The 12886-nt window shown below is 59.1% G+C and overlaps 1 gene segment (V, D, J or C); it reads left to right on the top strand.

Moving 5' to 3' along the window:
• Positions 1–550: 550 nt before the first annotated feature.
• Positions 551–2857, top strand: LOC135288836 (Ig heavy chain V region 6.96-like). The segment is given in 4 exon segments: positions 551–616; positions 953–956; positions 2364–2705; positions 2853–2857. Coding segments are annotated over 4 exon segments (417 nt in total).
• The last annotated feature ends 10029 nt before the right edge of the window (positions 2858–12886 follow it).

Below are 12886 nucleotides of genomic sequence, written 5' to 3' on the forward strand. Positions count from 1 at the left end.
CTGGAGTCCGGGGGGGACCTCCAGCCCCCCGGGGGGTCCCTGCGCCTCCTCTGCCGAGGGTCCGGGTTCAGTTTCGGACAATTTGCAATGGGCTGGATGCGCCAGAGACCCGGGCAGGGACTGGAATGGGTCGCAGGGATCAGCAGCACCGGTGGCGACACCAGATACGCGCCGTCGGTGCAGGGCCGGTTCACGATCTCCAGGGACAACGGGCAGAGCTCGGTGACGCTGACCATGAACAGCCTCAAGGACGAGGATTCCGGATCCTATTTCTGTGCCAGATGTGTTGATTCTGGTTGTTATCTTGGTAATGCTGCTGCTGCTGCTGGTTTTGCTCCTGAGCCGCCACCGCTTTGCTCTCAAATCTCCCACAATTTTCTGATCCTTCCCCAAAATCCCATCCATTGTCCTCAAATATTGGCCAATTTTGCCCAAACTCTATCACCGTTGCCCCAACTCTTGACTTTACCATTATTTTCAGCATTTAGCCCAAATCTCCCTCATCTCCCCAGGCCCTGATTGGCCGAGCTGGACATAAAGAATCTCCACGATGGGGATTCCGGATCCTAATTCTGCACGAAGTCTCCTGACGCTGGTGGCGCTCCTGGTGCTGATTGTATCGATGGTGCCATCCCCGGCCAGCATCAGGAGCAGCACCATAACCATCGGCATCCTTGGCGCAGAAATAGGATCCGGAATCCTCGTCCTTGAGGTTGTTCATGGTCAGCGTCACCGAGCTCTGCCCGTTGTCCCTGGAGATCGTGAACCGACCCTTGACCGAATCCGCGTAGTGGGTGGCACCATTGCTCCAGATCGCTGCGACCCATTCCAGCCCCTGCCCGGGTCTCTGGCGCATCCAGCCCATCCCAAAACTGCCGAAATTGAACCCAGACCCTCGGCAGAGGAGGCGCAGGGACCCCCCGGGGGGCTGGAGGTCCCCCCCGGACTCCAGCAGGGTCACAGTGCACCCCCATCTCCAAACCTTCTCTGGTTTTGCCCCAAATTGCCCTGATATGGTCCCAAATCATCACCAGAGGTTTCTGGTGCCTTAAGGTGCCCCAGACCCTCCAATTAGCGTCACCCCACTCATTAATGAATGGGACGCCTCCACCTGACCTTTCCATCTCCCCATCCCTATCTGTCCTTTGTGCCGCAGGGCTCCGGGCGGCCGTGACCCTGCTGGAGTGTGGGGGGGACCTCCAGCCCCCCGGGGGGTCCCTGCGCCTCCTCTGCCGAGGGTCCGGCTTCAATTTTGGGGGTTCCACCATGTTCTGGATCCGTCAGAGTCCCGGGCAGGCTCTGGAATACGTCGCAGGGATCGAGAGCAGTGGCGACACTAGATACGTGCCGTCGGTCAAGGGCCGGTTCACGATCTCCAGGGACAACGGGCAGAGCTCGGTGACGCTGACCATGAACAACCTCAAGGACGAGGATTCCGGATCCTATTTCTGCGCCAAAAACGCTTATGATGGTGCTGGTTGGGAAGCTCATGCTGGTTCTTTTTTGGGCCATGTCCCCATCAATGTGTCCCCACCTGTCCCCAAATCCCCGATTATTCCCTCTCACGCTTGACCCCATTGTTGACCCCTACAGACCCAAATCAGCCCCATTATTCCCAAATCTCGACCATTTGCACCAAGGTTTGGTGGCCTGGGTGGAGACTTGGAGCCAACAGTGGAGATTTGGGGTGGAACCAGTTCGGGACTGGGACACGGGGACAGGAACAGGGACAAGGCCTGGGGTTTGGGGGAAGAGTCTGGGGACATGGGGAGAGGTGAGGACACGGTAACGGGAATGGGGTCAAAATCATATGCAACAGCCTCCCAACCAGTACCAGCATCAGCAGATTTGGTGCAGAAATAGGATCCGGAATCCTCGTCCTTGAGGTTGTTCATGGTCAGCGTCACCGAGCTCTGCCCGTTGTCCCTGGAGATCCTGACCCGGCCCTGCACCGACGGCGAGTAGTCGGTGCTGCCGCCCGTTTTCCTGATCCCCGCGATGAGTTCCAGCCCCTGCCCGGGTCTCTGGCGGATCCAGAGCATGGCATAACTCCCAAAATCGAACCCGGACCCTCGGCAGAGGAGGCGCAGGGACCCCCCGGGGGGCTGGAGGTCCCCCCCGGACTCCAGCAGGGTCACGGCCGCCCGGAGCCCTGCGGGGAAAAGGGGAGATGGGGATGAGGAACGGGGTTGGTCGAGGCCTCGTAGTGAGTGTGGCCAGATCCGGAGAAATGCGGTGGGACCCACGTGGGAGGTCAGCAGGGTGAGCAGGATGACAAGAAAACGTCACAATTTGAGGTCAAGTGTCAGGATTTGGGTCAGTGTTTGAGCTGTTCCCATCCCCATCTCCCCTTTTCCCCGCAGGGCTCCGGGCGGCCGTGACCCTGCTGGAGTCCGGGGGGGACCTCCAGCCCCCCGGGGGGTCCCTGCGCCTCCTCTGCCGAGGGTCCGGGTTCAGTTTTGGCAGTTTCACCATGTACTGGGTTCGACAGAGACCCGGGCAGGCGCTGGAGTGGCTCGCAGGGATCTACAGCACTGGTGCTTACACCTACTACGCGCCGTCGGTGCAGGGCCGGTTCACGATCTCCAGGGACAACGGGCAGAGCTCGGTGACGCTGACCATGAACAACCTCAAGGACGAGGATTCTGCCGTCTATTTCTGCACCAAATATGTCAATACTGGTGCTGGTGCTAATGCTGCCTATGGTATTGTCCCCTCCCCATCGCTGTGTCCCCACCTGACCCCAAACCCCAGCCCTGACCCCACTCCTGACCCTTTGTCCCAGCCCTGCACTGGCTCTGCCCCAAATGTCACCTCTGGGCCTCACCCACTGCCCTCATTCCCCAATTTAGATTGAATTGGTCATGATTCAGGTCAATGTTTGAGGTGTGGAGTCAAGAATTCAAATTTTGTGCCAAAAGTGCCGATGTGAGGCCACTGGGCCGGGTTTGGGTCGGTGGCTGTGACTCGGTGCCAGCCGGGCAGATTTGGGGCAGAAGTGGCCAAGTCTGGGGGCAGTGGTTGGGATTTGAGGGCCAAGGCTGAGCTGAGGGTGAAAGCGGCCCTGATTTGGGGCCAGAAGCTGAGATTTGGGGCCAGAGCAGAGCCAGGGTGGGACAGAGGGTCAGGAATGGGGTCAGGGGCTGGAGGGAAGGGTCTGGGGCACGGGGAGAGGGGGGGACACGGTGACAGGGATGGGGTCAAGCAGCAGGACCCCAACCAGCAGCACCACATTTGGCGCAGAAATAGGATCCGGAATCCTCGTCCTTGAGGTTGTTCATGGTCAGCGTCACCGAGCTCTGCCCGTTGTCCCTGGAGATCCTGACCCGGCCCTTGAACGATGGCGCGTACTGGGTGGTGCCACCACTGCTGGTGACAAGAGCGATCCACTCCAGCCCCTGCCCGGGTCTCTGTCGCACCCACTGCATGTCAAAACTGCCGAAATCGAACCCAGACCCTCGGCAGAGGAGGCGCAGGGACCCCCCGGGGGGCTGGAGGTCCCCCCCGGACTCCAGCAGGGTCACGGCCGCCCGGAGCCCTGCGGGAAAAGGGGAGATGGGGATGAGGGGATGGAAAGCTCAGGTGGAGGCGTCAAATTTATTAATGAGTGGAGTGAGGCTAATTGGAGGGTCTGGGGCACCTTAAGACACCAGAAACCTCTGGTGATGATTTGGGACCATATCAGGGCAATTTGGGGCAAAACCAGAGAAGGTTTGGAGATAGGGGAGCGGCCGTGACCCTGCTGGAGTCCGGGGGGGACCTCCAGCCCCCCGGGGGGTCCCTGCGCCTCCTCTGCCGAGGGTCTGGGTTCGATTTCGGGAACTTTGGGATGGGCTGGATGCGCCAGAGACCCGGGCAGGCGCTGGAATACGTCGCAAGTATCAACAGCAATGGTGGTTACACCGGCTACGCGCCCTCGGTCAAGGGCTGGTTCACGATCTCCAGGGACAACGGGCAGAGCTCGGTGACGCTGACCATGAACAACCTCAAGGACGAGGATTCCGGATCCTATTTCTGCGCCAAGGGTGCTGGTGCTGGTGCTGGTGGTGCTTATGCTAATTATGTTGACACAGCCGGTGGCGGCCCCACCCTAAATTCCATGCCTTCAAACATGTCAATATTCTAAAATTCTACCACCAAATCTTTACATGTGACACCAAATCTTGACGAGTTTTGTCTGTCAGCTGTTGCAGGGAAGGATCTGGGGAAAGGGGACAGGTGGGGACATGGGGACAGGGCTGAGGCCAATGGATTCCAGAGCACCATCAGCAATGTAAGCAGCAGACTCTTTGGCACAGAAATAGGATCCGGAATCCTCGTCCTTGAGGTTGTTCATGTCCAGCTCAGCCAATCAGGGCCCGGGGAGATGAGGGAGATTTGGGCTAAATGCTGAAAATAATGGTAAAGTCAAGAGTTGGGGCAACGGTGATGGAGTTTGGGTAAAAATGGCCAAGATTTGAGGGCAATGGATGGGATTTTGGGGAAGGATCAGAAAATTGTGGGAGATTTGAGAGCAAAGCGGTGGCAGCTCAGGAGCAAAACCAGCAGCAGCAGCAGCATTACCAAGAAAACAACCAGAATCAACACATCTGGCACAGAAATAGGATCCGGAATCCTCGTCCTTGAGGTTGTTCATGGTCAGCGTCACCGAGCTCTGCCCGTTGTCCCTGGAGATCGTGAACCGGCCCTTGACCGAATCAGCGTACCCGGTGCCACCATCAGTCCAGATCCCCGCGAGCCACTCCAGCGTCTGCCCGGGTCTCTGGCGCACCCAGAACATGGAGTGACTGCCAAAATCAAAGCCAGACCCTCGGCAGAGGAGGCGCAGGGACCCCCCGGGGGGCTGGAGGTCCCCCCCGGACTCCAGCAGGGTCACGGCCGCCCGGAGCCCTGTGGGAAAAAGGGGAGATGGGGATGGGAACAGCTCAAACATTGACCCAAATCCTGACTCCTGGCCCCAAATTGTGACCCTTGTATTTCTTCATCCTCTTCCTCCTGCTCCTGCTGGTTCTGCCAGGCGGGTCCCGACTCTCTCTGGATCTGACCACGCCCAGCACCAGCCACACCCTGATATGGTTCATCGTCTCATCTCCCCTTTTTCCCGCGGGGCTCCGGGCGGCCGTGACCCTGCTGGAGTCCAGGGGGGACCTCCAGCCCCCCGGGGGGTCCCTGCGCCTCCTCTGCCGAGGGTCCGGGTTCGATTTTGGGAAATTTTGGATGTTCTGGATCCGTCAGAGACCCGGGCAGGGGCTGGAATTTGTTGCCGGCATCAGCAAAAGTGGTGTCAACACCGACTATGCGGATTCAGTCAAGGGCCGGTTCAGGATCTCCAGGGACAACGGGCAGAGCTCGGTGACGCTGACCATGAACAACCTCAAGGACGAGGATTCCGGATCCTATTTCTGCGCCAAGGGTGCTGGTGCTGGTGGTTGGGCTGCTGCTTTTCGCATTGTTCATTCATCAGGTTTTGGGTTTTGTCCCCGATCCAATCCCTGCGTCTCCACTTCTCTGCATGCCCCAGGCACTTCCCTCCAAACTTTGACCCCGTTGTTGTCTCTTTGTCCCAACCTGGCGCTGTTTTGACCCGAAATCTCCTCTCCTGGCCCCAAATCTCATCTCCTGGCCCCAAATCTCATCTCCTGGCCCCAAATCTCATCTCCTGGCCCCAAATCTCCTCTCCTGGCCCCAAATCTCATCTCCTGGCCCCAAATCTCATCTCCTGGCCCCAAATCTAATTTTTGGCCCCAAATCTCATCTCCTCACCCCAAATCTCATCTCCTGGCCCCAAATCTCATCTCCTGGCCCCAAATCTCATCTCCTGGCCCCAGATCTCCTCTCCTGGCCCCAAATCCCATCTCCTGGCACTGGGGGCCAGGGCTGGGGTGTTGGGGTTGGGTTGGACTCGCTGATGAGCTTGGAGGTCTCATCCAACCCTGTGAATTCTGGGAATTTTGTGAATTCAGTGAATCCTGTGAGTTTTGTGGATTCTGCGATTTCTGTGAATTTTGTGGATTCTGTGAATTCAGCAAATTCTGCAAATTCTGTGCATTCCGTGAATTTAGAGACGTGGAATTGGAGACTGAGACAAAACCTGGAGGATTGGCTCAAGGGCGGAGCTTTGAAGGGAGGACCTGGGGAGGGGGGGACATGAGGGGTCCCAGCCATGGGGGCGGGGAACAAATATCATAAGCATTGGGATAACCAGCACCAGAACACTTCCCGCAGAAATAGGATCCGGAATCCTCATCCTTGAGGTTGTTCATGGTCAGCGTCACCGAGCTCTGCCCGTTGTCCCTGGCGATCGTGAACCGGCCCTTGACGGATGAGGCGTACACGGTGAAACCACCGGTGCTGTCGATGGCTGCGAGGTATTCCAGCCCCTGCCCGGGTCTCTGGGGCACCCAGCCCATCCCAAAGTTCCCGAAATCGAAGCCAGACCCTCGGCAGTGGAGGCGCAGGGACTCCCCGGGGGGCTGGAGGTCCCCCCCGGACTCCAGCAGGGTCACGGCCGCCCGGAGCCCTGCGGGGAAAAGGGGAGATGGGGATGAGGGGATGGAAAGCTCAGGAGGACTTCTCCAACTAATTAATGGGTGGAGCAAGATTAATTGAACGGTTTGAGGCACCTCTAAGATATGGAGATTTGGGGCCAGGAGAGGGGATCTGGGGCTAAAACAGTGCAAGGCTGGGACAAAGCGACAACAACGGGGTCAAAGTTTGTGGGGAAGTGTCTGGGGCATGCAGAGAAGTGGAGACGCAGGGATTGGATCAGGGAAAAACCCAAATCTGATGAATGAACAGTATCATAAGCAGCAGCCCAAGTACCAGCACCAGCATCCTTGGCACAGAAATAGGATCCGGAATCCTCGTCCTTGAGGTTGTTCATGGTCAGCGTCACCGAGCTCTGCCCGTTGTCCCTGCAGATCCTGACCCGGCCCTTGAACGATGGCGCGTAGCCGGTGTAACCACCATTGTTGTTGATACTTGCAACGAATTCCAGCCCCTGCCCGGGTCTCTGTCGAACCCAGTACATCCCATAATTCCCAAAATCGAACCCAGACCCTCGGCAGAGGAGGCGCAGGGACCCCCCGGGGGGCTGGAGGTCCCCCCCGGACTCCAGCAGGGTCACGGCCGCCTGGAGCCCTGCGGGGAAAAAGGGGAGATGGGGATGAGGGGATGGAAAGCTCAGGCTGAGGTGTCCAATTAATAAATGAGTGGATTGGGCCTAATTGCAGGGTTTAGAACGTTTTGTGACACTGGAAGGCTCCAGTAGAAATTGGGGTCCAGACAAAGAGAGTTTGGTACAAAACCAGAGAAGGCTTGGGGTGAGGGATTGGCCGTGACCCTGCTGGAGTCCGGGGGGGACCTCCAGCCCCCCGGGGGGTCCCTGCGCCTCCTCTGCCGAGGATCTGGGTTCAATTTCAGGAGCTACTCCATGAGCTGGATGCGCCAGAGACCTGGGCAGGGGCTGGAATATGTCGCGGGGATCTGGAGCAATGGTGCCAGCACCGCCTACACGCCATCAGTCAAGGGCCGGTTCACGATCTCCAGGGACAACGGGCAGAGCTCGGTGACGCTGACCATGAACAACCTCAAGGACGAGGATTCCGGATCCTATTTCTGTGCCAAAATACCTGATGGTTGTTGTACTGCTGGTGCTTATGCTGATGACGCCAGCAGCGGTGGAACCACCCCCATCTCAGTGTCCCCACCTGTCCCCAAAGCCCAGACCCTTCCTCCAAACCCCAGCCCTTGACCCTTTCCCCCAAGTCTCCCCCATTTCCATTAATGGTGATCCAAGACCCCAAACCCCTGCCTGGTTCTGCACAAAACCCAACTGCTTTGGCACCAAAACTCACCTGATTCTGCCCGAAATCGCCAGTTTGGCCTCCCAGTCGCAGCCGCTGACACAGATCCCCAATTCTGACCCAAATTGGGAAGTTAATCTAAAATCCCGACCTTCAGAGCAAGGTTTTAGGGAAGAAAGTGGAGATTTGGGGTCAGGAGTTGTGGTTTGGGGTCAGCGGGTGAGAACTGGGGCCAAGGCAGTGCCAGGCTGGGATCAATGGTCAAGAGCTGGGTCTGGGGCTGGGGTCTGGGGGAAGGGTCTGGGCTCTGGGGACGGGGGGACTCGGAGATGTGGTGAGGACACCATCCCCGTTGTCAACAAGACCAGCACCAGCAGTCCAACCAGCACCAGTGGATTTGGCACAGAAATAGGATCCGGAATCCTCGTCCTTGAGGTTGTTCATGGTCAGCGTCACCGAGCTCTGCCCGTTGTCCCTGGAGATCGTCACCCTGCCCTTGAACGATGACGGGTACCGGGTGTATCCATCGCTGTCAATCCCTGCAACGTATTCCAGCCCCTTCCCCTGCCCCTGGCGACTCCACATCAAACTGAATCGTCCGAAATCGAACCCGGACCCTCGGCAGAGGAGGCGCAGGGACCCCCCGGGGGGCTGGAGGTCCCCCCCGGACTCCAGCAGGGTCACGGCCGCCCGGAGCCCTGCGGGGAAAAGGGGAGATGGGGATGGGAACAGCTCAAACATTGACCCAAATCCCGACTCTTGGCCCCAAACTGTGACCCTTGGATTTCTTCATCCGCTTCCTCCTGCTCCTGCTGGTTCTGCCAGGTGGGTCCCGACACTCCCTGGATCTGACCACACCCAGCACCAGCCACACCCTGATATGGTTCATCGTCTCATCTCCCCTTTGTGCCGCAGGGCTCGGGGCGGCCGTGACCCTGCTGGAGTGCGGGGGGGACCTCCAGCCCCCCGGGGGGTCCCTGCGCCTCCTCTGCCGAGGCTCCGGGTTCGATTTCGGGAATTATGGCATGCAGTGGATCCGTCAGAGACCCGGGCAGGCGCTGGAGTGGCTCGCAGGGATCTACAGCAGTGGTGCTTACACCTACTACGCGCCCTCGGTGCAGGGCCAGTTCACGATCTCCAGGGACAACGGGCAGAGCTCGGTGACGCTGACCATGAACAACCTCAAGGACGAGGATTCCGGATCCTATTTCTGCGCCAAGGGTTTTCGTGCTGGTGCTGGTGCTAATGATGCCTATGGTATTGTCCCCTCTCCCATCGCTGTGTCCCCACCTGTCCCCAAACCCCAGCCCTGACCCCACTCCTGACCCTTTGTCCCAGCCCTGCACTGGCTCTGCCCCAAATGTCACCTCTGGGCCACACCCACTGCCCTCATTCCCCAAATTACATTGAATTGGTCAAGAATTGGGTCAGGGGTTGAGGTGAGTGATCAAGAATTCAAATTTTGGGCCAAAAGTCCCGATGTGAGGCCACTGGGCCGGGTTTGGGTGGGTAGCTGTGACTCGGTGCCAGCAGGGCAGATTTGGGGCAGAAGTGGCCAAGTCTGGGGACAGTGGTTGGGATTTGAGGGCCAAGGCTGAGCTGAGGGTGAAAGCGGCCCTGATTTGGGGCCAGGAGCTGAGATTTGGGGCCAGAGCAGATCCAGGGTGGGACAGAGGGTCAGGAATGGGGTCAGGGGCTGGGGGGAAGGGTCTGGGGCACGGGGACAGGGGGGACACGGTGACAAGGATGGGGTCAATCAGCACCACCCCAACCAGCACCAGCAGTTTTTGTGCAGAAATAGGATCCAGAATCCTCGTCCTTGAGGTTGTTCATGGTCAGCGTCACCGAGCTCTGCTCCTTGACCCTGGAGATCACGAACCGCCCATTGACCGACGGCGCGTAGCCGGTGCTGGAGGCGTCACTGTTGATCCCTGCCACCCACTCCAGCCCCTGCCCGGGTCTCTGGCGGATCCACACCATCCCAAAACTGCCAAAATTGAAGCCAGAGGTTTGGCAGAGGAGGCGCAGGGACCCCCCGGGGGGCTGGAGGTCCCCCCCGCACTCCAGCAGGGTCACGGCCGCCCGGAGCCATGCGGGAAAAATAAGAAGACATGAGAAAGGCAAAAGCCCAAACAGTGACAAAAATCCTGACTCTTAGCCCCAGACTGTGACCTTCGGACCTCCCAATTCTTCTGGTGCTGCTGGCACTCAATACCTGGGATCCACCCGCCTCCACAGCACCACGCCCACTCCAGCCCACGCCCTGATCCATCCCCTCATCCCCATCTCCCCTTTTCCCCGCAGGTCTCCGGGCGGCCGTGACCCTACTGGAGTCCGGGGGGGACCTCCAGCCCCCCGGGGGGTCCCTGCGCCTCCTCTGCCGAGGCTCCGGGTTCAGTTTTGGGAAGTTTGGCATCTTATGGATCCGCCAGAGACCCGGTCAGGCGCTGGAATACATCGCAGAAATCACTGATGATGGCAGCCCTAAATACGCCACATCGGTGCAGGGTCGGTTCAGGATCTCCAGGGACAACGGGCAGAGCTCGGTGACGCTGACCATGAACAACCTCAAGGACGAGGATTCCGGATCCTATTTCTGCGCCAGAAGTTTTTTTTGTGCTGGTTGCTGGGCTCTTGCTAGTCATGGTGACGACGCCCGTGATGGCGTCAGGCTCCTGGTTTCAGCTCTGCTCATTCATTGAGTCCCCAAAGCGCTGATTTTAAACCCAAACCTCACCCCTTGTCCCAGTTCCTGACCCTTTGTCCCAAGTCTCCCTCATCTGCACCAATGGTCAGCACTGACCCCAAACCCTCTCTGGTTTCTGCCCCAAAACTGAACCATTGGCCCCAAACCTTCACCCGTGGCCTCCAGTTCTGACCTCCACCCAATCAGGGCCCCGGGAGCTGGGGGAGCTTTGGGTGAAATGGGGAAAATGGGGGGAAAGTTGAGAATTGGGGCAAAGATGGTGGAGACTGGGGGAGATGTTCAAGGGGATCAAGGGCTGGGTTTGGGGAAATGATTTGGGGATCTGGGGACATTTGGGGACCCAGGGGTGGGGATTTTGAGCCACTACCAGCATCGTCACTATCACCAAGCGTAATGCCACTGTAACCACCACGGAAACTTCTGGCGCAGAAATAGGATCCGGAATCCTCGTCCTGGAGGTTGTTCATGGTCAGCGTCACCGAGCTCTGCCCGTTGTCCCTGCAGATCCTGACCCGGCCCCGCACCGAGGGCGCGCACGCGGAGCTCCAGCCTTCCTTCCGGACACTCCCGACCCACTCCAGCCCCTGCCCGGGTCTCTGGCGGATCCAGAACATGTCGTGATTGGCCAAAGTGAACCCGGAGGCGCGGCACAGCAAGGTCAGGGACCCCCCGGGGGGCTGGAGGTCCCCCCCGGACGCCAGCAGGGTCACGGCCGCCCGGAGCCCTGCGGGAAAAAGGGGAGATGGGGATGAGGGGATGGAAACATCAGGTGGAGGCGTCAAATTCATTAATGAGTGGGGTGAGGCTAATTGGAGGGTCTGGGGCACCTTAAGACACCAGTAACCTCTGGTGATGATTTGGGACCATATCAGGGCAATTTGGGGCAAAACCAGAGAAGGTTTGGAGATGGGGGAGCGGCCGTGACCCTGCTGGAGTCCGGGGGGGACCTCCAGCCCCCCGGGGGGTCCCTGCGCCTCCTCTGCCGAGGGTCTGGGTTCAATTTCGGCAGTTTTGGGATGGGCTGGATGCGCCAGAGACCCGGGCAGGGGCTGGAATGGGTCGCAGCGATCTGGAGCAATGGTGCCACCCAGTACGCGGATTCAGTCAAGGGCCGGTTCACGATCTCCAGGGACAACGGGCAGAGCTCGGTGACGCTGACCATGAACAACCTCAAGGACGAGGATTCCGGATCCTATTTCTGTGCCAAAGAGGCTGTTACTGGTGGTGATGGTGCTAATGCTAATTATGATGACACAGCCAGTGGCGGCCGCACCCTGGATGCTGTGATGCACCAATGGCGCGTAGTCGGTGCTGCCACCGCTGCTGATCCCTCCGAGGTGTTCCAGCCCCTGCCCGGGTCTCTGGCGCATCCAGCCCAGCCCAAAATTCCCAAAATCGAAGCTGGGGGTGTAGCAGAGGATGGGCAGGGACCCCTGGGACCATCCCTCTCCTCAAACTGCTCCTGCTGGCCCTCTCATGTTGGTCCCTCCCATCTCTGAATCTGGAGAAACCGAAACCTGGCCACTGCCGGAACGGGTGCCTGGTCCCCATCTCCCCTTTTTCCCGCAGGGCTCCGGGCGGCCGTGACCTTGAGGAGTCCAGGGGGGACCTCCAGCCCCCCGGGGGGTCCCTGCGCCTCCTCTGCCGAGGGTCTGGGTTTGATTTCGGGAGATTTGGCATGCACTGGGTGCGCCAGAGGCCCGGGCAGGGGCTGGAGTGGATCGCTCTTGTCACCAGCAGTGGTGGCACCACCCAGTACATGCCACCGTTCAAGGGCCGGGTCACGATCTCCAGGGACAACGGGCAGAGCTCGGTGACGCTGACCATGAACAACCTCAAGGACGAGGATTCTGGATCCTATTTCTGTGCCAAAAGTGCTTATAATAATTGGGCTACTGGTGCTGGTGTTGATGGTTTTGGTCCCATTCCTGTCACCGTGTCCCCCCTGTCCCCGTGCCCCAGACCCTTCCCTGCAGCCCTGACCCCACTCCTGACCCTCTGTCCCACCCTGGCTCTGCTCTGGCCCCAAATCTCAGCTCCTGGCCCCAAATCAGGGCCGCTTTCACCCTCAGCTCAGCCTTGGCCCTCAAATCCCGACCACTGCCCCCAGACTTGGCCACTTCTGCCCCAAATCTGCCCGGCTGGCACCGAGTCACAGCCACCGACCCAAACCTGGCCCAGTGGCCTCACATCGGCACTTTTGGCACAAAATTTGAATTTTTGACTCCTCACCTCAACCTTTTGCCCAAATCTTGACCAATTCAATGTAATTTGGGGAAGGAGGGCAGTGGGTGAGGCCCAGAGGTGACATTTGGGGCAGAGCCAGTGCAGGGCTGGGACAAAGGGTCACGAGTGGGGTCAGGGGCTGGGGTTT

The sequence above is a fragment of the Passer domesticus genome, chromosome 36 (assembly GCF_036417665.1).
Source record: "Passer domesticus isolate bPasDom1 chromosome 36, bPasDom1.hap1, whole genome shotgun sequence".
NCBI classification, from domain to species: Eukaryota; Metazoa; Chordata; class Aves; order Passeriformes; family Passeridae; genus Passer; species Passer domesticus.